Source organism: Anguilla rostrata, chromosome 13 (genome assembly GCF_018555375.3).
Source record: "Anguilla rostrata isolate EN2019 chromosome 13, ASM1855537v3, whole genome shotgun sequence".
In the NCBI taxonomy this organism is placed as follows: domain Eukaryota; kingdom Metazoa; phylum Chordata; class Actinopteri; order Anguilliformes; family Anguillidae; genus Anguilla; species Anguilla rostrata.
The window spans coordinates 26,712,871-26,738,050 of NC_057945.1; the positions used below are offsets into that span (position 1 = coordinate 26,712,871).

A 25,180-nucleotide genomic window follows, 5' to 3' on the forward strand; every position below is an offset into this window, starting at 1 on the left:
TGTCTACTGTGTATTAGAGTGTGACTGTACAGTTCTCAAAGTGAATAAGCGCAGGCACAGAATTGCTGTTTTTTGCTTGGAAAGACCTTCTTTGTCTGGGGTTTGAACCTTGCCAAGCCCTCTCTGTTAATTTTCTCACAATTTAATGAGCTATTATTCTGTATGAGAAACAGCAATATGTAGGCTGGTAATAATAATAGTAATAATAATAATAATAATAATAATAATAATAATAATAATAATAATACTGTAATAATGTATTTCGGGAAAAACTCAAATTCAGTCTCTAGCTATGTTTATGTTTTCCATGGATCAGCCAAGTCTTATTTCTCTAATAGTATTAAACAGGTTTTCACCCAGCTGCAGAGAATAGCCCCAAGACACACGCTACTCCTGAAACACAACATAAGACTTCCATGATCAATCACAGCACCAGCTTCAAAAGCGATAAACCTGTTATGTCATTTTCATTGAGAAATCTCTGTACTAAGACTGGGATGGGACACTGCTTCATGTCTCAACACAGTTACAGCTTTATTATAATTTTTTTTTTTTTTTTTTGCCATTTTCTTCCATTTTCTCCCCAATTTAGTCATTATATCAATTCCCTGTGTGTATCACAGTTCTGGTCGATGCACTATCCTCTTTCGGTCTGGGGAGGGTGTAGACTACCACATGCCTCCTCTGATACAGTTGTAAGCAAATGTGACAAAACTAAAAATGTATCTTGACCACAATATCAAGCAGATACAGTACGGAGATCAGTGTTATATTTTCAAAGACATTGCAAGTATAGATGCGCAGGGATATCAAATTTTAGACTTGAAAATCACACTTTAGTCCCTTTACAAGGACGGCTGGAGAGGACTTGATAAAAGTAACAATAATAAAAGGTATTAGTAATGTAAATGTTTGGCAGTTATTGGCAGTTAAGCTGTGAATGGAGCTAGAGTATATCAACGGCATATAAATAACTAAATCAGACCTACTCATTGTCTCATATTACTGATGCCTAGCTCTAGGCTGCCTGTCAATCATGAAGACATGAATAACACTACTGCCATCTGCTGGGGACACATTAGAAGGTGCCACATACAGCCATTTATGATCTTCAATCAACCTAAGTATATATTGCAGCTGCCAGCAGGAGATCAACACGTTAGGATGAACACTATATTATTATAACCGATACACTTTCAGTGTCAAAGTGTAAGTGTCTGGGATGGCAGGTAAGCCATCCACCAAGTTGCCCCATATCTATTCAGCACCACGTTTGACACTTTCTAGGGTTTCCTACTGAGGTAACCACAATGACCACAGACTTATGTACCTTTTGACCTCATTTAAATTTGCACATAATTGAGATACAACTTCACACGTCCACACAATAAATTCTTGGGTTATTTCAAATTTTTCTCCTTCTTTATCCTGACGATTTCATCATTACAAATGTTGCAGTCCCACAGTCGATAATTCTCCCCATTTAGCCACACCTGCCTTAAAGTAGTCTAATGAAAGTAGCCAATTGCAGGATACTTGGATACACAGGCAAAATGGACAAATAAGAAAGTGCACATGTGATGCTGTTTCAGTCAATAGAACATGTTTTCAAAAACTTAATGTTTGCCATCTTTGTTTTTTTGTGGAAGCTGGCTTGTTTGCTATTGAACACTATTGTTTTCACAGCTGTATAATCTTTGTGGAAAACAGCACAATTTTCAAAACAACAACAACAACAACCACAAATAATAATAATAATAATAATAATAATAATAATAATAATAATAATATTGCATTTTATTCGTGATGAGATGAATTGCAGATTATTTCCACTATAAATGATTGCCATTTGATACTTTCATGTGACACAATTTTAATGACCACATTCTGTTCAGATGGTAAGAAGAAAAACACAGGGTCAGTTATAAGTTATATGAAATAATTTAGGAAACATTGGTTAGCTTTGCTTTGGAATAGAGCTTGTTTAATTTGTGATAGCCAATACTACTATTTGTAACTAGATTTTGCAAGTTTTCATTAATGACTTATAGACAGTGCTTTGTGTGCGTGAGTAACTTGGCATTTTTGTACGCTGAAAATGTGTTTTTGAGATTTATTTTTCAATAAAGAGCCGCATGGTTACACTCAGTGTTTTCCTCTCTGTGAAAATTCAGATTAGTATTTGATTCACCAGTGATTGCTGGCAGCATTAGGTATTTGTCACAAGAAGAGTTCTCATAACCATCTATGTGCAATTTTAGAGCAGTCACTTGAAGAGGCAGTTCAAGCCAGCAATCAAATTAAAGCAGAAGTTTGCCAGTTGGACAGAGCTCCAAAGCAAACATGATAGGCTATGAGTAGCTTTCTGAGGAAAGGGTATTTACAGAGCAGGGACAGAGTGTGTTTAGAACAGTGTGTCCATTTCACAATGCAGAAGGATCCAGTCCTCTCCCTGGGTACTGAGTGGGAAACATCAAGCTGGGAGACACAATCCAAGCGGCATAGCCCAACCTGAAGGGACAAAGATGGAAAGGTAATACACGCGCCAAATATTTCCACACTCAACAGAAACTATGTCAGTTAACACACGTGCTGTACATCATACGATAGATTCAACTAGCTATAGATCAGATGTTGAAATACTGTATCTATTATGGCTGTGTTGTAGAAGTAAGGTAAGTATAAAATCCTTCTGTAAGTGTGATGTAACACACAAACACAAATAAAAAATAAAAAAGTTAATTCTATGGATGTGTGTAAACAATAATCTTCATGCAGGTTGCAATACTCATGGTTGTATGTATTAAATGTGCAAAGCAAATTTGGGCTGACTTTTCGTACAACTGTTCTGTCCAAGGGCACAACAAATAATGAATTCTGTTTAGTAACATTTGTGACTGGCATTTCCCCCTGGAATAACTGGATTCATCCTATTTAGATTGACCTTTTTTTCCGGAACAGTACTGGATGGAAGCGTAAGGCGACGCTGATGCAGGACTGAAGTAACTACGACAACAGATGCAATCTGTGGATTACGAAGGACGCAGTGACAGAAGGGATAAGGGGACCACTCTAAACCCCCCAGCCAATGTGATGAGCGGAGCTCTGTGCCGAACTGAAGCACCACAGCAGTCTTGTTACAGCCGAACCGAAGCCGGTGTGGCTGTGGCTTCCCCACAGAGGGAGCAGAGGCACTCTAACTGTTTGCTGGCCAGGCACAATGAGGCGGCTGAGGAAATGGCTGGGGAGACTGCTCTCCACGCTGCACCCCAGCCACCGGCACCCACAGTGGGGTGTGTCTGACACTCGTAAAAGCGCTGTGGGTGGAACATGGTCCCAGAACACAACTTCTGCTGGCAGAAAGCTTTTGTGGCCAAAGCTGGACCGAGGGTCGAGCCGTTTGGGAGGGTCTTGCAAAAGGAGACTCATCCAAAAGGGGACATTGGACAAGACAAAAGAAGACACATTTGACCCACCAGGCTTTAACGGTGGGTTTTTAGGGAACAAGGTTCCCAGCAGGAAATATGGACTTATATGATCAATGGTGGAATCTCTGTGATGCTTCCTTCTGAAATATCAGTTGTGCAGACGATTAAACTAAAATGACTGCTTGTGTAAAGCACAGGCAAAACATGAATGCTAATATGTCCATTGGTTTATAAAGCAAGTCTAAATACCGCAGTCTTCATGGAAATGGTTTGTAAATATTACCTTAAGGATTATATCCAAGGGAAAAAATCAGTGTTCAGGCATAGTTTATGGGTTAGCGTAAGAGTAGACAGCGCCATCTATTGGTCGGTATATAGAAATACTGTATTTATTGTGCTTAAGATTCAAAAATCTAATAATAAGCCCTTCACAACATCTGATGTGAATTTCAAGCATAAGGGTGTGCACATAATCAGCATTTTTGTGTTGAGCGCACAGCTATCATCCAAGTGGACATGGAGGAGGCAAAAATGCAGACGACCCCCAAACCCAACGTTGTCCCGAGGGCTCAAAGGCGCAGTTCCCGAAGGGTATCGGTCGCGGCCACACCCACACGGCATAAGAAGGTAACATTCAAAAATTAAAGATCATAATCAATGGGTTTCAGCTATATGCTTGTTATTTTACCAGACCCATTCTCAAAAACATAATGTCTGCACCTGTTTTGTCTAGGTTTCCCATAGAAAGAAATGCAAGACTTTCAGTTTCCGGAAGAGAAAAAAACCAGTGGAACACAGGAGAAAACAGTCAGTTCTGACCATAGTGAAACTACAGAGCCAAGTGAGAATTGTGCCCTCTGATCTCCACTTTGCTCTAGAAGCCATATTTACATTTTTAAAAATCTCTGAAACAATGCACAGCCTGTTGTAAAATGATTTTCTCTGAATGAATGAGCTCATTGGGCCATGTAGTAGAATTAGATGGTCTCATCATGCATTTATGCAAATATTTTGGGTGGGCAGAGGCTATATTGGTATGTCATTACCTGGTGTACAACTATCCACTGATCAAAGCTAAATAAAAATACTCTCATCAAATTCTATAAATCTGTCCAGCATTAAAGTTGCCAGGGACAACACTTAACTTTACAATTACAATATAGTGCATGTAGCACAGACACATAACAATACAATTAAGCTTGAAATACAGACTGCAGACCTTAAGAAAAACATCCTTTCTCCCCTCAGATAGATGGTCTGGTGGAGACCATGGCAGACAGCTCCATGCAGCTACTGGCCAAAAGACAGGCGGAGCTGGAACACTGCGAGCGCATGGGAGAACGGATTCTGGATGCCAGCAAACAATTCCAGAGGGTAACTAGCAAGGGATCGCGAAGACACAGGTGGAGGAACGCCTGCGTCCTCTGCACATGCTGTTGCTAGAGGCATTATACTGCATGATAGAGCATGCAGTACTGTGCAAAAGTCAGGACCACTCTTTCAGTTATTCAGTCTCCATTGAAATTCAGAGCAATATTCTTTTTTTCCAGTGTCAGACAATGCAGGAGACATATTTAACAGAAAACTGCAGAAAAGGCTGCACCATTACATGTATCAGATCTAGCAGTATTTGTCCACTCTTTCTTTTGTGCACTGTGACAACTTTTCTTCCATCCTTCTAAGTTACACCTGCACCCTCCCAACAACAGTTGTGACCAAACGGTCAATGACATTGTTAGAAAAACGCAAACACATCTCTGCTGCCTTGCATATTTCTTTGTCATGTGCATCTAAAATGACTACAGGACATATTCCTGATGAGATTAGAATTAAGATAATTCAAAGGCATAAGCAAGGTGAAAATCAAAGGAAAATAAGCGAAACCATTTTAACATTTTATTTGTGCACAAATGTATTTTAAGCTAATAAAAAAACAAGTTCATATTTTCAGTATAAAAATGTTTTAAGAACACAAGAAAAAAAATTAACACCAACTGAAATTATTCTAGCATATGGTTGTACAGAAGGAACAGAGATTGTAGAAGAGTTCCCGCTCAGTTATCCATTGGACTTCCCTGGGACTCCTCATTTTCAGACTTCTCGTCATCTAACAAAAAAGGAAGACATTTTTATGGCAAAAGAAAAGACCACGAATAATAACATTGGTGTAAAATTATATATAAGTATGTGTGTGTGTGTGTGTGCGCGTGTTTTCATCTGATGGCATTCATTTTAACATTTAAAACTCACATAATACATAAAACTAACAGAATACACAGGCTGTTTAACCCAATGAGATTCAGCGTGGCTGTGCAAACTGACGTACAGCTCAAACAGCTGGTGCAGTGGGACGTAGGAGCCGTACTTACTCTCCAGCGTCTGCTGAAGCTCCTGAATGGTACTCAGTAGCACGTGAAACTGCTTTTTCCTCAGTTCAAGCTGTGAAGGAACAGGATTTGCAGTCATTCACAAATCCCAAAAATCCAGGAGACAAAATGGGGGGAAAAAAGCCAGAAAACACAAGATACTCCCTTACTTTGTCCTCCACATTCTCCTTTATGTGAGAGAGTTGCTGCAGTTCTTTGTCAAGAGCCTCCAGTTGCCTGGGATTATAATACAAACGTCACTATTAGAGAAAGACCTGTACAATAACATCAGAGTGAACTGTTCACAATCTCATGCAAGCATTAGAATGTACATTAGAATTCCACCCCATGTAAATCACAGAGCTGCTGATATTTAAAATCAATACATTACTTCCCATCTGGTTTGCATGGAAAGTATTCACAATGAAGATATTTATAAAAAATGCACTTAATTCCTTGCACAAATATTTCTCTGGGGATTGTCTCTGGTCAAAAATTTTATGGACTCTTGTTCAGTCTACCTTAAAAATATTACATAATAGGCCTCCCTGGTGCAAACACTGCTAATCCTACAGTTATAGCAAGACAATTATGCTGCATTTTGCCAAACCATCTTCCTAATTTTTTGAATGCAAAGAAAACCTAGAACAAGAATACTTACTTCAGCGTTTCATGTCTGTCTGGATGTTGTTGGATTACCTTTGCAAGAGCATCATATTCTATTAAGAAAAATTAACATTCAGGCTTCAGAAAACTTACGTACAACACAGAAATACATTGTATTACTTCATTATACGTTGTCAAACAAATAATTTCCAAATCTAAATATCAGACACTCATTCAGTGATTCATCTTTAACAGGTTAAGTTTTACAGATTCTTATCTCACCTTGTCGATTCTTCCGTATTCTCTTGGCTCTCATTATTTCTTTTTTGCATTCAGATATTTTGTCATGTGCAGACATGATACTTTGCTCTGAAATGCAAATGAAGTATTACAACACAGCACAGTTAAAACCGAAATGAAGACTTTCTGTGATTAACACTTTTGTCATAACAATAGTGAAAATTTAGTGCTTTTCATATTTGCCACTTTGTCAATGTCAATGTACAGATTACAAATGTGTTTTTTGTTCTGGTAGCTTGAAACATCACATTTGGCAATAAATTTGTTAATAGGAAACATTTTTCTGAGTGCAGATTCTTCTCTTATTTTATCTAGCAAGTTGCATCCAACACCTGCTTTTCTCCACTATGTTGTGTGCACTTTCTATTTAGTATATTTCAGATTACAAATTCCTCACCAATATCATTGTATATTTTTTCATAGTTTTCCATTTCTCTTAGGTTCATGTCATACACCAGCAAAGTCTTTCCCATTGAGAATTCACACTGCGCCAGGGTGCCCAACATTCTCTGGTACTGTGTGAACCTGGTGGGATTGAGGAAAAAGGGTCAATTCAGAACATTTCTAAAACAATACATCCATGAATTCAGGGATAGGTTTAAACACGCTGTATATCAACACCTATACTGACAGGAGCTTTCAGTTTCCATGCAAACGTGAAGACTCTTAGGGGTTCAGGATTTAAGAATTACGTTATTGTATATAAAGGGAAATTTGTGTTCAACACACTGGTACTGCATAGATATGTTAAAACATCCAGTTGAATGAAAGCCCAAAGAGATACTCAGTATACAGCGTGTTTTAACATGTGCTAGTTAAAGAACTAAAATGAAGAGATTTATTATCCTGAAAATATTCATAACCAGTTTGTGTGCAACGTGAAAAACGTTTGCGTCTGAATAAAGTATATTTAGTAACTAATGAGGATCTTTCAGAGATGCTGCAAAAATCAGTGGATCAGGATGCTGCTGATGCTTTGAGGTAACAGTGTTAGTTATCACGTTGTCTGCACGCTAAGATAGCTCGTGACGTTACCCAATAAGCCACGGTCAGTTTGTGGCTTCCTAAATTGGATTCTGCGAATCGTAAAATAGATGTTTCTACAGTAATTTACCCGTCCTCTGCTGATCCAGAATAACACCATTTTGTGAAGCTTTTCAGAAGCACATTGATGCGTCGGTCGTCACCGGCGCCGTCGCCATCAATCAGCAGGCGCTTCCGAATAACTTCATCTAGAGAAAATAACATATATAAAACACGACATGTGTGGTCTGCTGAGAAAGAAATCACCTGGTTAGCTAGCTATAAAACGAACAAACACTAGTAGCCTCGAAAAGTTCTAATAAGTGCACTTTCAATGACTGAAGTTATAGAATTAGCCATCAAATCCTGGTTAGGCCTATAGTTTTTTTTAACGCCCGTTTGGTAGTATGGATGTTTACGTACTCATCCTGGTATCCTTGTTAGCGCTATGTCTTGTTAGCTAAGGCCTGAAATTATAGCTAGTTAGCTAGGCTACAGGAAACAGTGTTATGGAAACTTTGAAAACGATTATTCACGGAAAGTAGCAAGCGGGCTAACAATTTGTCATTAAGGTTCGGTGCTAATTTAACAATTAGGTTAAACGCAGAAACTAATCAAACCAATTTACCATCGGTGACAGCCCCCATTCGGTCAAATTCTGTTCCTCTATCTTCAAATAAAACTTTATTGGTTGCACAGAAAATACAGCTTCAAGCTCAAAGGTCATTAGTTAATAAGTGCCCCGCCTCCAAAATAAGACGGCGCTGATTGGTCAAGGTAAAATTAATAGTCAGACAACAGTGAGAATCGACGCAACTGTGTACGGGTTGATCACCATCAAGGCTCTAATTCTAACTCACGCCATTTATATAAGCGTACTTTGATGATCCAAAATGGCGACAATTTCCTCATAAAGTTTTGTTAGGAAACCTCGTTCTATGACAGGCTAGCTGGAGGAACAGAAATGCGCATGCGTGCGCGAAAAGTGACGTCTATGTCCCAGAATGCCGTCTGGTAAACAGACATGGAAGCACCTGGTAAAGACCTCCACAGTCAGTGAACATTGCATTCGCTCTTAATTGACGATCTACATCTTTATATTTCACCTACATTCAACAGATTATAATCTCGTATGACCTAAATTTGGTTTTACAACGTTGTGGGATCAGGTAAGAGAAGAAAGGCGTTTTTCGATGGTAGCTGTTAATTACAGTTTTTGGCAGCCTCTCTATACTGGCTTGCTAGCTTGCTAGCCAGCCTGCCAGCCAGCCAATGTTTTCCCATCTATATTAGCTAGCTATGTGGCTAGTTAATGACAATGAAATACTTTGGCTTGCTTGCAGGCTAACTGGTTTGCTGATATTTAAAATTAGTTAAACGTTACTACCCATCACTACCCAGCGGTTTTATAGGAAAATGTGTTCATGTTTCTCAGACTGTATTTGTTGAGCAAGAGAAAGAATCCAACAGCGATCCAAGTAATACTTCTGAACAGTCTAGCAAATGCAGTTAGCAAGCACCGTCTATCAACTACTGTAAAATAAATATTAAAATGTTATCTGATTTTCTAGTTAGTTCATTATCCAGGTTGTGCCTTTTCGGTGAGCTCAAGACTTTCTGAATTGCTGAAATGTACTGGAAAAGAATATGTCAAAATATTCCCAAGCAGTGATTTTATGCCATGTAGGTAACTTGTCGCTTTCTAGCTTTGAATGTAACTATTTTGAAATATGTACATTTCCACATAGGTATAGCCAGCGTTAGCTAATCGTCATTTGTGCCTTTCCATCAGTAGTTGGCTTAATCCAAATCCATCAAAGTCAAACTTTTAATTTCATGGTCATAGATGGCTCGATTCAATTTAGTGTCACTGTTGGTCTGTTGACATTGAAAATGTATTTATTTAATTGTGCATTTATTTATTTGTTTATTTGTCTATTTATTTATTTTACTTATGTTTAACTACAAATTTTCATTTCTTAATGTACATGACTCATGTTTGAAAGGATTATAAATTGGCGATTAAAACATTTAGGAAGTATTTGATCCATGAAACATCAAAAGCGTATATTAACTTTGCATCTATTGTGTGCTTATTGGTGCTGTTTTAAAATGTCTTCTTAGCTTTTCAGTGACACGGTTTTCTTTTCAGTGAAGAGGGGGAAAATGCCCCTAAATATTCCAGTAGAATTTTGAGCCAGATTGCAGTTTTAATTTTGTTGGGTGATCTTTGCAATACGCCCTATACACTGATTCGGTGTAATAAAAATAATTCAGAAGAAAACCATAAATGAAGCAGTAGTGGACATGTTGTGGATGACTTGACTTCATTGCTGCCAGTAGTTAATTGAGATTACATTACATTACTGTCATTTAGAAGATGCTGTTACCCAGTTGACTTCAACTTTGAGCATTTTTAAAAAACATAACCTGAATTGTTTCAGTATAAATATAATATATGAATGCATACTAAGTACCTTGTTCAAGGATAAAATGGTAGTAACCTACCTGGGAACAAACCAGCAACCTACGTATCAAGTTGAGCTCCCTAACCATTGTACTATGCTGCTGCCCAATAAGATGCATTGTTCCAACAGTAATGACAAAACCTTTGGTACAAGCATACCTAATAAAGACAGCTTTCTTCATTCTATGCAAAATCACTATAATCATACAGAGGAACTGTTTTCAGATCATGTTTCCGTTTATTTAGTAGCCTGGCTCTTATTTTATTTGCATTGTCCAAATGCAGTTAACTCTGTCATGCTTCCATTTCCCCCCGATCCAGGAAATGCATTGTGAATCAGTATTAGGTCAATTTTCTTTTGTGATTTAACACATCCATCGATCCATGTTCTCTATCTGAGATTAATGCAAGATTCAAGAGAGAGAATTTGTTCAGTCCTGTACTGTTATGTTGTGGCACATTCATTAGCAGGAGATTCTGAATGTCTTTAGAAGTCCAGTGGTTTATTGGATAGTGAATCGGCATAGCTGGTTTAATCACCACAAGATTTAAATGGATAATCCAAGAAAGATGTTGAGATGGGTTGGTGTTTTCAGTAATTTATCTGTCAAAGGGATTATTGAATTGTGACCTGTGAGACAATCAGGTGGTCAGCCAGGGATAGTACTTATTGGATTACTTGGCAGTGGCAGAGTTGTTCCATAAGTAGCTTCTGCACCAGCATGAAAGCTCCTGTTGAGAAATACAGAGAAGACTGTGGACACAAGCACTGCTGTCTTCCGTACAGTTAAACAGAATGACCGTTTCCTTCAATTGCACTGGCCCACGTTATTTTCTAGAAAGACAAATGGGCAATTCCCTGTATGATGTTCTTTTTCAGTTAGTGTTTCTGTGAGGGGGTGCTCTTTTCAGGTAAATTTGGGCAGAGTCCAATACATCTGATATGAATTCCTTTCAGATTCTCTGTCTTCGACTGGTGTGGTGGATGGTGATCACGCAAACTGATGAAGCTCGGTTGATCTAACTAATTGGATTCCTTTTTCACATCTGACAAGGTATGAGCTCAATAAATGCACACTGTTGCTCCCTGTAGCTATAGATTCTTCATTGATTCCCCTCCCCTCAAAGCATAGGTGGCCAGATACACCACACAGTTACACTGCTTCAAACCTGGGAAACTGTAGTGACCTGTTGTGACCTCTGATTTCCTGTTGAACTTGAGAAGTCTTTGTTCCACTCATGTTTAGTCCAAAGGGCAGACCAGTACAGACACTTATCCATAGCTATGATGTGATGTTTCAAACAATAATAATTTTTGTTATTAGTTTGTAAATGTTATTCACAGTCTTATGATTTTTTTAACATGACAGTATATCTCAGTTTGTCTGGGATGTAGGAGGAAACCTCAAGATCTGTTATCCAGAGAGGGATCAAGTCATAATCTTGCGAATGAATCAATAATATTCATAATACTTGTCCAGTATAGTATATTTTTAAACGCAGTTAGGATTTGAATGATATTACACACTGAAATGCAGCACTGTCCACATTTATGTCAACATTCTTTTGTTATTTTAAATATGACTCACCTCTCAAAATGAGGTCGGTAAGACCCTATGCTGAATTCATGCTAAACTAATCTCCCTAAAAGAGTTTGGCATTGAGATGCAGGAAGCATCTGGTTATTGACTGGTACCATGCAGCATAAAAATATTCAAATGAGTGGAGCTCAGAATTATCAAGGGTGATGTGGGTGTTGGACAGTGTGACAGATTCATGGTACTGCAGGCCCCATTGTAAGACTACGAGTGAGATGTGTTCCTTTTGGAGATTAGGTGGAAAGTCAGGTCTTCTTTTTTGGTTAAATATTATTGAAATTATTTTTCTTATTCTTACAATGATAAAGAGGTATATCAAATTCCACGCTGATGTAAGCTTGATAGATAGATAGAGGGGAATATCTCTTGTTTGAAATTATTTGGAAGTAGACTTTTGTTTGGAATTCATTTGGAAGTAGGCTAAAGCCTCTGAAAATTGTCTTCTAAAACTGAAGTGGTTGCCCAGCCTGTATATTTAATGTTATTGTAAAGTATTTAAAAATGGCAAATCTCTTCATTACTTGTAAATAATACTGGGGACTGAAAAGGAATGCTAACAGTAAGAATTACTTGTGAAAGTCAAAGTGAACTGTATTATTTCTTTATGCACTGTTTTCTTGCGTCTGGAGTGTACTGTAACACAAGTGGAATGATTCCTTTGAAAGTGAATAAAAAAACTTTTATAACGTTTTATATTTTGGATATATAGACAGGCAGATGACAAATGTGACTAATGCATATGCAAATAAAATGATTGTCCTTACACATGGGATTATTGCATTTATGAGTTAATGATTTGTTTTTTTAAATAGTTTTTAAAAAAAGAGGGGGCCGTGCGATGATGACTTAAAATGGGTCAATTTCATATGAGTGTAGTTATCTGGATCCTGGATCCAAGTTGAATATCTGTTACCTATTCTGTGATGTTTAAGATTCTTTTATAAATGACATTTTATTGTAACAGAGAGGTAAACATTAACATGATGCCATTTAAAACCTGTTTAGGAAAAATGATTGTTTCTATTCAAAAAGTAAAATAAGGGGGTTAGTTATGTTTGTTAGCAGGGATGCAACAAGGTTTGGTTTTTAATTATGTATATGAACCACATAATATGTAGATCATAATCATCTTAATCTTTCCACATTTGTTTTTTGAGTAAAGTCGCAATCATTTTATGTAGAATAGGCTTACAGACTCTGACTGTATTTTAATTTATTACCAGACGATGCACTACTTGGTGGTCTTGAAAGGTAAAAACATTTTAACTTACTCTGGGTATGCAAAGTGTTCCGAATTATTTGATTGATCTGCGTTCATTTAATCCTGTTCTGAGTTGTCTTCGCATAAAGCCACATTTTGTGGATAAACAAGAATCGACCTACTGGGCGGAAGTATAGGGCATAATTGAAAATCTCACCCAACAAGAGAGGCTTAATTATTATTATTATTATTAAGGTACCTTTCTTTGAATTGTTTTGTTCTAATTAAGCCTGACCATTTTCTATTCACGAACTTTACCGTAAATGCGTTAATCACACTTCTACCAAAAGTCTGGATATCTTTCATTTATTAAATATATTTTTGATATTGACTACATCTGTAATGTACTATACAGACCAGGGTTTACATATTTGACCGCATATACTTATTTATTAACGCCTTTAAGTCCTGGAGGGAGTTTAGTTTGTTTTGCAATTATTGAATCGGAAGTGGTATGAGTCACGCCGATATTTATACTATTAGAATTAGCCTAGCTATCTAGTTAGCAAGCTATACGTCGATGTGTAACGTTTGAAAAAGGGCACTCGTGAAAATTAGTGTTATATCGGTAAATGACCCGGATTCCCCGTGTTAACTGTACACGTCGGTGAAGTTCCTCCTTAAAGTTTCATTTCAGAAATCTGCGATTACACCTCTCAAAATGTAGCTGTACCTTTTTATCGAAGGACGCTGTCGTTTATGTTTTATATTCCATTTATCAAAATAAGGGAGAGTCCGTCGATATTACAGTTCCATAAACAAAGCACCAGTAGGCGAGACATCGTAATCAATGGGAACGTGCAGTTTTACGGCGTAAATCAGTTAAGATTTCTGGTTTACCACCTTAAACGCTGACTCCTGTTTTGTTACATTTGTAGCGGAAAGAATGTCGGAAAGGGCCGATGATGACGTCAGGGGGGAACAGCGCAAAGCGGCCAGGCAGCCAAAGCAGCAACAGCAGCAGTTCCAGCAGGGAGAAGGCTGTACAGCAATGGCGACTGTAGGGGAGCGTAGATCTCTGCCCAGTCCAGAAATCATGTTGGGACAGCCGTGGAGCAACTGGGTCGATGCTGCTAAACTCCACGGGAACGACGGTGAGTGGCTGTATCAAAAAAGCCGACAGTCCGTTGAGATTTTAGAAAGCGGAATATCGCGAGCTTTTTGATTGCGTGCAGTTTTGGGGGAAACGAGAAACGCGACTGGTAAGCAACAGCAAGCAAGTGCAACTATTTATCTTCCTGTATGTGATCGCTTCTTTAGGTGCAGAATCAGAAGAAAGTTTGAAAGAGTGCGGAAAAAACCGAGAAGCTATGAGGCTCTGTAGAGATGGTATGTATTGTATTCTCCTTAAAATGTGTCTTTTTGTTTGTTTGTGTGCTTAGCATAGAGTTAATGCACCAACAGAAACCTGATTTGTCTGTCAGGTGAGCTTATTTGTTAGTCTGGTAGTTAGAGGGCCTGAAAAAATCATGCAAATCAAATGTTGATACAAGGTAGAAAAGTTGCATTATTGAGGAATGGAGTTGTTTCTATGCAACTCTTCCCGAGGGTGATGAACTTGAACAGGTAATGACTGTTGTGGCTGTTTATTGGCTGGGAGGGGCATATACTGTTGTGGTTGCAGTTTCAAAGTTTAAATGCGAGCGCTAAGGTTGTCATTAAGGCAGACTATATTTGTTTCATCTGAATCATGGCACATGTATTGCATTGCAAGTTTGTTATTGCAGTTAGCAATTCGAGCTGAAACCTTGATTCGCCCTGTGACAGCAGAAGAATCACTGTGCACATTGTGACAACATACCTTCACATTAATACATATTTAAAAACTGTGATGATGCATCACGATGGAGTAATTTGTCTTCATTTTCAAGAGAGGTGGCTTTTGGTGCATCTGTGCTTAAAAGGCCGTTCGGGAATTTTGGCTCAGAAAACCTCCGGCAGGTCTTTATATGAAATCTACTAAATGCAGATACCAGCATCAGGGCACAGTTCATTCTACTGATGACTGTGCAATATAAATGACAAAGAATGAGGAGTGTGGAGAAAATAGCTGAATACTACCACTCTAAAGAGTCTCACTTCTCCTGAATGTACCCCTACTAAACACTGTCAACATACAGTAGTGTTTCGCAAGTGATATAGAGCTGTCTCTTTAGAGAGAATGTGAAGCATGTCTGTCTGCATGTTTGATTTAATATTAACATTTCCATTGATAAGCAAATTAGGCTTAGCTTGGGTCTAGTGAGTGCTAGGCTCATCTCAGTAAATGCGCAATTGTCAGTGCACACCTTTCATTCTCACGTTTTCCCTCTATTTGCTCTTGAAAATGAAATGTCTGTCATCAATATTTAAACTTTGGCACTGAAGATACATGAAGAACATCTGTTTCCAACATTGGCACCTTCCTGTTTGGTTCGCAGTTTTGTTATTTTTCAGCATGCATTTAAACGTGCAAGAGTAGAGACTTTTTGCATTAAATGCTACTGATACAGGTGATTTGCCACAGATTTACTTTCTTTATGAATTTGGAATGTATACAGTCATGGTCACTTTCAGACTGCTAGGTAGACCCAGTGCTCTTCTGTAGTGATCTGCCCACATGCAGAGAATGTACGTTGGTTGACGGAGGCGGCATCCTGCCAATTTCAATTGATTAGGGACAATAAATATATTTTATTGAGTCTACAGGTTGTGGAATGCAGTTGCTTTCTGCATTTAAGCCACAAGCTCCGTGAGACAGTTTTTGTGATGTCATCAGACTTTGTCATTAGGTGATTGCTGAAACGTAAGGGGTTACATATTGTAGTCATCAGAGCACTTATCGAATGGGTGCATATGCATTGGCAGACAATAAGGCCTGTGTGTGTGTGCTGTAACCACATTGCACAATTTAGAGCATATCCTAGGTTACGCCACATTGTTAGGAAACCTTTCTGCCACACTAAGGTTCAAAACATTTGAAAAAATAATGGGACCAATTTATAATTCTTTTTTTCTTTGTGTAAACAGAGACGGCTGAAAGTAAATCTGTTACATCACCTGCCAGTTGGTATAAATGGAATGCATTTACCCAATTTACCTGTAATTAGTGAAAGCATGACTATGAAGCTTAATTGTCTTGTGAGACTTTCACTGTTTTAGTGCTCGAGGAGATTTCAGAGCTCAATGTGATCTTGGGAGACTGAATAACTGCCGCCAACTTGGCAGCTATTTACTTTTGCGAGAGAAAGTCTCAGATGAGCCCGACAGCCCATTGTATAATGCAGGGCTTTAACATACTGAAACGGAGGTGCACGTTGACTGAACCCCCGCTGCCTTTGCCAGTCAGCACTCAGTAGTGTTGGGGGGGGGGTTAGTTTTCTCATCGGGGTTTTGACGTTGTATCCAGAGCAGTCATGTGCCTTGCCTGGCACTCCCACTCCCAAATACCAGTAAACTGGGTCACGTCCAAACGCAGTGGAAGGTGAGAATAAGAACTTGTGTTTAAATGAAGCTGGGAGACAAATGTACATTCCCACACCCCCTTCCCAGGCATCACAGATCCAGAGTCATCGTGCGCCGCCCACACAGACATCATTTCCTGGCGCTCTCTCGTGATGATGGGGTACTTTGCTCCCCACTTGAGGAACGGTCCGTTCCTCCGGTTCAGTCGGCGATCGTTGCCGTGGGAAAGGTGCGCGGGGGAGGGGCGCGGCGTTGTCATTCGTCGACCCTCTGTGGGTGACTGCGTGGCGGCTCTGACTCACCCCGCTGTGTGAAAGGAGTCGTCTCCCAAGCTTCCTCCGCACGGTGGGCACCTCCGCGCGGCCCCAGCGCGGAACGCGGCCCAGGCGGCCGGCCGTCTCCTCGGTCGCCTCGACGACTCCGCGCCCAGCCGTCGGCGGTCTGTCAGCCGGGAGGAGAGGGGGAGCGTCGGCTCCTTTAGGAGCGCCGTGCTCCGAGCGCTGGCACACCTTGATTGCTTATTACCGACGATGGCGAGAAGAGCAGAATTAATAGAGCCTTGTCTCTAGTCCTTGTGACGGGAGTATGGAAGGAATATGACAGAGTCTGAGTATCAAAGCAACGTCTGACCTTTCTCTATCCCTCTGATGCCACTTTGTGAAGATGTGGTTTTTTTGCATAATTAGGCCTACATGTCAGAATGCCCTCTAAAAACGGTGTTAACACCAGCCCACCAGTTCACATGAACGATGTTAACATTCTCATTGCTATGCAGAAAGAAAACTGGTGTAATGAGCACTAAAAATAATGTGATTTAAGGCGAGTGAATTTTCCGCGAGGTTAGAAAGTTATACAAGCGTTACGCACTGGAAAAAGGGGGTCCAATGTCTTACTCATTTCACACTGAAGCCTTCAAGTGGGCTGTTGTGGTAGTCATTTTGTAAAGTTTCTCAGGTATGGATGACAAATCTTTCGATGGCAGATTTTATCTTAAAAAGCACATGAAATGGCTGTACTGTGGGTGGGCCGTTTTCACGACAGGCGAGTGGGTTTTGTTTGTCGCAAAACTGATTGTAAATTAGTTTGTTTTGAAGCCCTGGAGTGATGTTGGAAGTACAGAGTGCCGCTTGTTCTAAAGGGTGCTCTGTAAAGTTTTTTCTATTGTTATTATCATTGTTAATGTCTTGTTTGGGTATGCAGATAGGCAGATTACAGCTACCTGAAACTACTGGCACTGAAAGAAATATGAAGTGGAAGTTGAACGACACAGTTTGGCATGTGTAATGGGACTCATGCACACTTTGGTTAGCGTATGTGTAAATTAGTCACTCTTTAACAGTTGTGCGTTGATAGTAATAGTTTTAGTGCCATGTGTGCATGCATGTAACCTCCTGCATCAGTTCTGATCTCTGGTCTTAATTACTTAAAACACCAAGATCATTGGGAAAGGCTTCCAACTTTCTATGGCCAAAAGATGTCATATTTTGAAGGTGAGTTGTCTGGTTTTAAAATAATGGCTTCAACTGCGGGCAGAATGAAGTGAATAAAGGTCAAAGTAACTTAATTGGTCAAGCTTCCTCACTCTCTCTGTTGGGCTATGAAGGAGTTCAGGTTAATATTACACAGCACTTTGGGTGATCTCTTAATTAAAGGGATTAATTATCTCGTCCTGTGTGGTCATTTCCATCAGTACATTCTGATAACTTCCCAGTTATGACCTGATTTGATGATGATGTACAATTTGATAAATGTCTGTTAACTGGGAAGTTAGTAATGTGTACGCCTTTTGAAGATTGGGACTCTTGATGTGAAATACTGCATAAATGTTTTTCACCTTTCACTTCTAGGCTTGAACTATACGTTGCTAAAATGACATGTATTTTTAAAACGGCAAAGATTTGATTAGCGAACAGGTATTTGCTCCAAGATTTCTGCATGACTATAAATGATTATATACATTCATATTCTTGGTTGGTCCAGATTTTTTGCTGTGACTTTGAATTCCCCCCACCTTTTTCTTCAAACAGTTTTTCCACTCATCCTTTGGAATTCTGGTGCCTTTTCCGTGTTTTCTTTTTTTTTCACACACTCGTTTCCCCACTTCTGGAAGAGACCACCTAGGCATGCTCAGTGTGTGTTCTTCTCTTGTGGAGGTCAGACCTCTCCCTGAAAACATCCAAACCAAGGCATGCCCTCCACACCGGACAGAAAAAGCCTGAAAGAACAACTACCGATGATTAGTGGAAACCCGTCTGTGTAGTTCTTTAAATTCCCTTTTGAAATGGATATTTTGGGCAATCAGTGCTTGTACGTGCTTTTAAGAACTTGGGGGGGAAATGGCGATGAGAGTATAAAAATGAACCTTGGAGAAAGTAGATACAGATAAGCATACGAGGTGAATGGCCCTCAGTAGGCACATTCATGAGTGCTGTGGAAGTCCCACAGAACACTATTCCTGTCGTTCCTTTACTCCTAACCACTCTAATGGAAGCGCAGTGTGTCTGGTCCTCTTAGGCCTTTAGGATCATTACCCCATTTTGTCCTCTTAATGTAGAAAGCTTAGCAGAGGAATAGGGGGCAATTGCAGAAGTCTGCAGTGTGACTGAGTTTGAGATTGATCCCAAAAGCTTCCCTTCTTGGCCCAAGATGCCTAAAATTGACACCTAGTGGTGATTTGCAAAAGATATGTTTGTAGTTAACCTCTATATTACACCCTCACAGGAACATCTAGAACATAACAAGCCCTGAGCCATATCAGGATTTTGTGACTATTTGTGCTCATATTAGCTGAATCATATCTTGATCTGACGTTTGTATAAGCACCAGGTACGGCTGTAGACTGCAAGTGTATACTAAGGAATTGACTGTGCTGAAGTACAGGCGTGAACCAGTGTAGTTTATAGAGCTGTCAGAAAACTGAAACTAAAGTAATTGGTTGGAACAAAAACCAGCATGCAGACCAGCCCTCCAGGCCCAGAGTTCTGCACCCTTGATCTAGACCAATCAGTGCTAGTGTTTCTAGAAATTTAGGTCATGCTTGAATTTAGGAGTTCAGGCCCATACTCTGTGAATGGAATACAGAGGCATTCAAAATGCCTGGTATTCAAAATGCCTGTTGAAACTTACTGCGCACACTTTCTCCACCTTTGTCATGAAAGCGGTAAGTGCACTGCATACGTCTCTGTTTGAGGCAGGCAAGGCCACAGTTGGCTGTGCACTGAACCGGTTTGCTGTGGGAGTGATTCGGGGGTCAGTCCATCAGCGGCCTGCATTTTGCAATCAACTATTAACACTGGAAGGACAGAGACACTGAATGAGCCGACATGATGAATTTCTAGCAACTTAAAACAGTAGGTGGTGTCGTTGTTGTGGAATTTCTGTATTTTGGATTCAGATAGTTTTGTATCCCACACGTTAAAGGGCCTCAAGTGCTGCGATGAGGGCAACAAGGCTTCATGAATCTCGTGAGTGTTTCATGAGTGTTTGGAGCGAACATCTGCTGCAGCGTCTCTGACTGATTTGAACCTAATGTTATATTATTATATGCTCTTATATTTGGTAGCAAGGGACACAAGGGTTTAATATCAGTTGGCGATTCACTGCATAAGCTGAAATCACTGCTGGGTTCATGACGTTGCTTCTGTCATGTCTGTGGGGGGGAAGGGGGTTCTGGGAGCATATGGTGTTTTCTAGAAACTTGTGATCGTGATTGATTTCTTTACTCTGGTTTTCCACCCCCCCATGCAGATATGCCCATATTTGGCCAGTGCCCCGCACAGGATGATTTCTACCTGGTGATGTGCAGCCACTGCAGCCAAGTAGTCAAGCCACAGGCCTTTCAAGCACACTATGGTAAGTCACTCTGCCTATAAATTAGTTTGGGTTTCTGTGCAGGGGATCATTGTGGACCAGTGCCACTCATTTTACCCAGAGTTCTTCAGTGTACACCTGTCCCTAGGAGGCAGTATTGTGCTGAGTGTGTGTTAGCTGTATACTGCGGTTAGATTAGCTGTCTTCCAGGGCGTGCCTGTGGTGATATGGTCATAGCAGTGCAGAAGCTGGGCTTACGGACGCGCTGTTTGGAAAGGCATTAGAGCAGATATTGACTTCAGCATGATTCTTCAAAAGCAGATTTTTAGCAGGTCTTGTTCACATTTTGAAGGATAGAAAGTGTCCTCTTTGTGAGCATTAAATCTTCTGAGGTAGGTAACTGAGGGGTGAGTCCCAGCTGGCTGTACTCGCCTTATAGAAGCAGGGCAGTGTTTCCATAAGGTTGTGTTGTTGAATCACAAGGCTGGCATGATGAGCGGTGTGCTAGTGTGATGAGAAAAGGTTTGGTTCTCACGTACACTCTGGTCCTGTCTGTACTCCTAGAGCATGCATATGTGAGCAAAAATCTTTGATTTTCACAGCCCATGAGTTTCTGTTCTCATTTTACCAGTTAATATTTGACGCCTTTTGCGTTTAACATACCTCCCTGTATTTATTTTTTTTCTTATCAAGCAAGTAAATCATCCGTGAAACATCCAGACAGTCGTTTTATACGAATAGGATAGGATAAAAGAAGCAGGAAATTGATGATGGTTTAAAATTAGAGGCGCAGGATACACCTTGACCCAGATGTTGAAGAGGCTTTCTGCGGCTGTGTATTAAGGACTGAGGGAACGTAGAGCACAGTATGTGAGAAAAGCGCCCTCTGTGTGTGACCAATTAAATGAGCCGATATTCTCACCTCCTGGAAAGCAGAGCCTCCAGACCTGCGAGAAACTGAAAATGGGCGGAGCCATCATGTACTCACCGGTGGGAACCAATCATTATTCTTTCGATTATTTCAAGGAAATACACGATTGACAGCTTGTTGTATCATTCTGGGGCTTGCAGACGTTGAACAGAGGTACCTATTAAGTGGATCTGAGTACAGCAAAACGTGTCTTGCTGTTAAATGGGCGCACTCATGGATTATGGGTGTTGTATTCTTATGGGAGTTGACGGGCCTCCTTGTCCACTGAGTGAAAGCGATTCTTTTACTTTTGGAGAGTTTGTAACCCAGTGTGAGATGCTGTGACATGCTCTCTCAGGCTTGGCAGTGAATACACGTACGTGATAATCGTATGATTTGAGATGAAACGTTCTGTGCTCCAGGATGGTGGACAGTTCTAAAGTATTCAGTTTTCCTGAGCATCTCTGAAGGGCTGTCTCAACCAGAACCTTTTAACATTTTTTTAACCTTACCCTTTTTTTGTTAAAAAACAAGCTTTTTATGTTAATGTGTACCCTTTTACATAATTTCTGTTTAGTCATTCATATTTTAATAGGCTACATATAAATTGTTATTAAATAATTATACTTGCTTACTGTGCAGTAAATTGGCACAGCTGGAAGTCTCTAGTTTTCCCCACTCTCTTTACCTTTAGAAGGAAGCTGAAATCCCATAGGGGGAGCTGGTATTCATTCCCTCCTACATTAAAGGACTTTTCCCCTTTTATGCTCTTAAGCTCTGAATTGTTTAACTGAACATGAATGTGCCCGGTTGAAAGATGTACACACCATCTCATATGTGGACTGGGATTGCTGTATGTCACTTATACCAACAGGTGCCCAGTCCATTCTGTGTGGGTGAGGGTCGGTCAGTTGGCATGGACACTTGGACAGAGCAGGTGTCTGTTGCCATGCCCCTCAGCTCAGTGAAATGGGGCATACAAATCAATCTGGAGATTTTTGCTCTTATTAGTTGATAGAGTTATATTCAGATTTGTTTTCAAATAGGAGCGATCTGTGAGCCACATTTCCAGAACTGTGTATGATCTTGTACCAGGCCAGTCCAACAGGTGGAGATGGAGGGCTATTTTAGTCCTTTGGTGACATCTATTGCTGTTCTGGAGAACTGCATTAGAAATATCAAGGGTATGAAAGATGCTTGTTGTTGAGGCCTAGTTTTTCTGAATGCATTTCGGAATGAACAGTTCCTAAAATTGGGTCTGTGAGCTACAGAGCTGTTTTTATTAATCTTATCCCATAGGGAATTTTGAACCTTCTAAGGGCTTCTTCATATTATTTAATATCCTCTCTTACTTTACATAGGGGAATTAAATTTATGTGATGTGTCCTGGAGCTGTTTTAGTAAATATAAATATTATATCTAAAGAATGTAATGTAATGTGAAGAGATCCAGAGTAGACTTTCACCCTTTCAGTATTTAGTCATTGATGAAATCATTGCTATGCTAATTTGCGCAGTCAGCGTCAGATGAGGGATATAAATGGCATTCAGTATCTGACTGTATCACCTTTTGCAGCAGATCTTTCACAACTTGGTTGTATTTATCTATCTTTCCACCGGATCCTTTAATAGTCATAACTGTTGAATTCATTGCTAGAACCTTTGACTAGGTGCTTTTAGCTTTTATGCAGCTTAGGTCTTTCCATCCATTTTTAGTACATACTGAAGTGAATCAGGCCCTTGTTTGATGGTGCAATGGCAGTGCCCCACCTGGGATGTGAACCCGTGACCTCAAATGTTACGAGCCCAGTTTCGCAGCCACTTTTTTGCCACCCTCAAGAAATTTATGCGCCACTTGTCTCGTTCCTTAGCACAGCTGCAGCTGATTCTGAGAGTTATTTATTTTGCACAGTTGGTTATGCTTTAGTAATGTTGTTTTGACAAAACGCATGTGAAAGCCAGGGTTAATTTACTCTACAAAGTGCTGCTTTGAAGGCGCTTGCGTTCCTGTTCAGACGCAAAAGGCCCTCGGAGTGCCGTAACACAAATAATCTGGCCCAGACACAACCCTGCCTCGCCTCTGGGTGTTTACCGCAGCCGTTTAACGCATCAGACAGTCTGCTGTCTGTCGGCTTCAGAAAATCTCTCTTTCTCTGTCGCATTAGTGAGTAATACCAAAATTATAATGCATGCTGCCACGCCAGATCATTGGACATCATGCCGCATTCTGTCAAAATGGTTAACTAGCTACTTGTTTTACCAGCACCTTGCACATGCTGTAAATAAGTGGTTTTATTACGCAGTCAGTACCTAACGCTGCCTGGAAATGTAGCTTGCTAAATGATCTTTTAGCCAGGTACTGACATCATAAGCGTACATGTTGGAAATGGCAAGAACCGACTCAACTGTTTCTAATTGTATAACAGTTCATTTTAAAAACATGGATAAATCTGTGTTAAAATCACAGACGGCCCTTCACGCTCTCGCCCGTCCATTAATGTGCAAGCTCCACAGCAAAAGCATTAGCCCAGTACATGTGTGATGGATGCGGAATCTCTGCTTGTGTAAGCCCTGAACCCTTGGGATTGTTTTACAGTACTATACAGTTCTGCTTAATTTTGACTCGTTGGTAAATCTTTGCTTTGAGTGAAGCTAACCTCCAGTGAAGCGGTAGGAGACAGTAATACATAGTGAGAGTCTGAAAGGCAGTCTGGGTCCGCCTGCCCGGCGTGGGCAACGGGTTCTGGTTCTGTGGCCCGCCCTGCGTGGAGCGCTCCACTGCTGCTCAGAGAGGGGTGGCCATTTCTTACCCACCCACAAGGAGGATCCTCTCACGTTTTGCAGATTTGATTTATGAATAATGTAAACAAATAAGCTAATCTCCTGAAGTTTAGGGTTCACACTCATGTCTAACCAAGCATTTGCATATCGAAAAAGTTTCAGAAAAGCCTCAAACCAGTAGACATACCCACAAGATTAAGCAGTGCTGTTTCATTACTATTGACTATTTAGCTGACTCTTTACAAATGAGCGTTGACTAAAAATACTTGTTGTCCACAGTGTATATGGATATTTCAAAACTGGTATTAGCCTATATCAGAATAGATCTGTTGTGTTCTTCAGAAAGCTTCAGGTAGGGTGACAAGCTCAAAAAATAAGTGCCTCACACTTCCCCCACACATTCTATATGAAATAGCTGGGGAAAAGGCGGAACTTCCAGGAGAAACATTGCTTCATAACTTCACAGCTCAGCAGTATTATTTTAAGATCCGGTGCGCACGGTGGGATGTTTTCTTTAGCGAGTCAGATTTGTTTGTGTTTATCAACCTCGACTAAAATTGCATGTGCTACAGCCCTCTGGCGCAGCTATTCATAATAGCACTTTGTGAAGTGCATGGCAGGAAGAGGGACGCTGCGGAGTGTTGAGGAATAATTGGGCTGTTGTCGACTCCCGGTTCCCGCGGCGTTAACCGCTCTGAGTTTGGCCTCCTGACGCCGTGCCAGACGCTCCCCTCCACAACCAGAGGGGCTCGTTTGCATAAACGGGGACTTCTCGTACGACAGGCACGAAACGAAAGGAGACTCCTCCCCCCCCCGTTTGGCTGTGTGCGCGCCAGGACCTCTGCGGCGCTAGCAGGAAAGGAAGGAGCGGCGCCCGTACGGGCCGTCTCGCGCTGGGGTGGGAGCGAGCGTGTCACACTGAGGGGAGGGGCGGCGGGTGGAGGAAGAGGAGGAGGAGGAGTAGGAGGAAGGGGGCGCTTCTCAGAGAGGCCTGGCTGGTGCGTGGCGAGCGCAGGCTGAGAAGCTCGCCGCCCTCCCTCTGAGACTTGGCTTTGGCCCGGAGCCCAGATCTGCATGGAGTTCGCAGAAGGTTAGTGCAGTTGTGCATTAACTCTGAGCTGACTGAGTGGGACACGCAGCAACGCTTCTGTCTTTGCTTACTTTTCCTCTCCTTCTCTCTCTGTATC

At 40.6% G+C, this 25,180-nt stretch overlaps 3 protein-coding genes and 1 long non-coding RNA gene across 8 annotated transcripts in view; 2 read left to right on the top strand and 2 right to left on the bottom strand.

Annotated features, from left to right (window-relative positions):
- Positions 1–2,944: 2,944 nt before the first annotated feature.
- On the top strand, positions 2,945–6,770 carry LOC135238491 (putative uncharacterized protein C3orf49). The gene is made up of 4 exons (XM_064306434.1): positions 2,945–3,488; positions 3,928–4,055; positions 4,162–4,269; positions 4,677–6,770. The coding sequence occupies exons 1-4, from the start codon at positions 3,221–3,223 to the stop codon at positions 4,869–4,871; spliced, it is 699 nt and encodes a 232-aa protein (XP_064162504.1). The 5' UTR covers positions 2,945–3,220; the 3' UTR covers positions 4,872–6,770.
- On the bottom strand, positions 5,312–8,509 carry thoc7 (THO complex 7). 2 transcript variants are annotated; one of them, XM_064306435.1, is made up of 8 exons: positions 8,352–8,509; positions 7,815–7,932; positions 7,098–7,225; positions 6,683–6,769; positions 6,456–6,513; positions 5,965–6,031; positions 5,798–5,867; positions 5,312–5,535 (listed from the first exon to the last, which is right to left on the bottom strand). In XM_064306435.1, exons 1-8 carry the CDS (start codon positions 8,368–8,370, stop codon positions 5,483–5,485), a joined length of 600 nt encoding a protein of 199 aa, XP_064162505.1. In that variant the 5' UTR covers positions 8,371–8,509; the 3' UTR covers positions 5,312–5,482. The 2 variants fall into 2 exon arrangements, with proteins under 2 accessions (XP_064162505.1, XP_064162506.1); XM_064306436.1 differs by lacking the exon at positions 8,352–8,509 and adding an exon at positions 8,147–8,298.
- Positions 8,510–8,695: 186 nt separating this feature from the next.
- The window catches only part of LOC135238488 (ataxin-7), a 29,652-nt gene continuing 13,167 nt past the window's right edge, over positions 8,696–25,180 (top strand). The window contains exons 1-6 of one of the 4 annotated variants that reach the window (XM_064306427.1): positions 8,696–8,892; positions 11,149–11,245; positions 13,012–13,039; positions 13,928–14,143; positions 14,310–14,378; positions 20,241–20,345. In XM_064306427.1, the coding sequence (XP_064162497.1) occupies positions 13,015–13,039; positions 13,928–14,143; positions 14,310–14,378; positions 20,241–20,345 (415 nt within the window). In that variant the 5' untranslated portion in view covers positions 8,696–8,892; positions 11,149–11,245; positions 13,012–13,014. Of the gene's footprint in view, positions 8,893–11,148; positions 11,246–13,011; positions 13,040–13,072; positions 13,618–13,927; positions 14,144–14,309; positions 14,379–20,240; positions 20,346–24,927; positions 25,084–25,180 lie in introns of those variants that run through there. The other 3 variants (XM_064306428.1, XM_064306429.1, XM_064306430.1) reach the window with 3 other exon arrangements.
- LOC135238494 (uncharacterized) lies at positions 10,409–13,952 on the bottom strand. Its single transcript, XR_010325130.1, has 2 exons — positions 13,723–13,952; positions 10,409–10,922 (listed from the first exon to the last, which is right to left on the bottom strand). It is a non-coding gene; the product is annotated as an uncharacterized LOC135238494 (long non-coding RNA).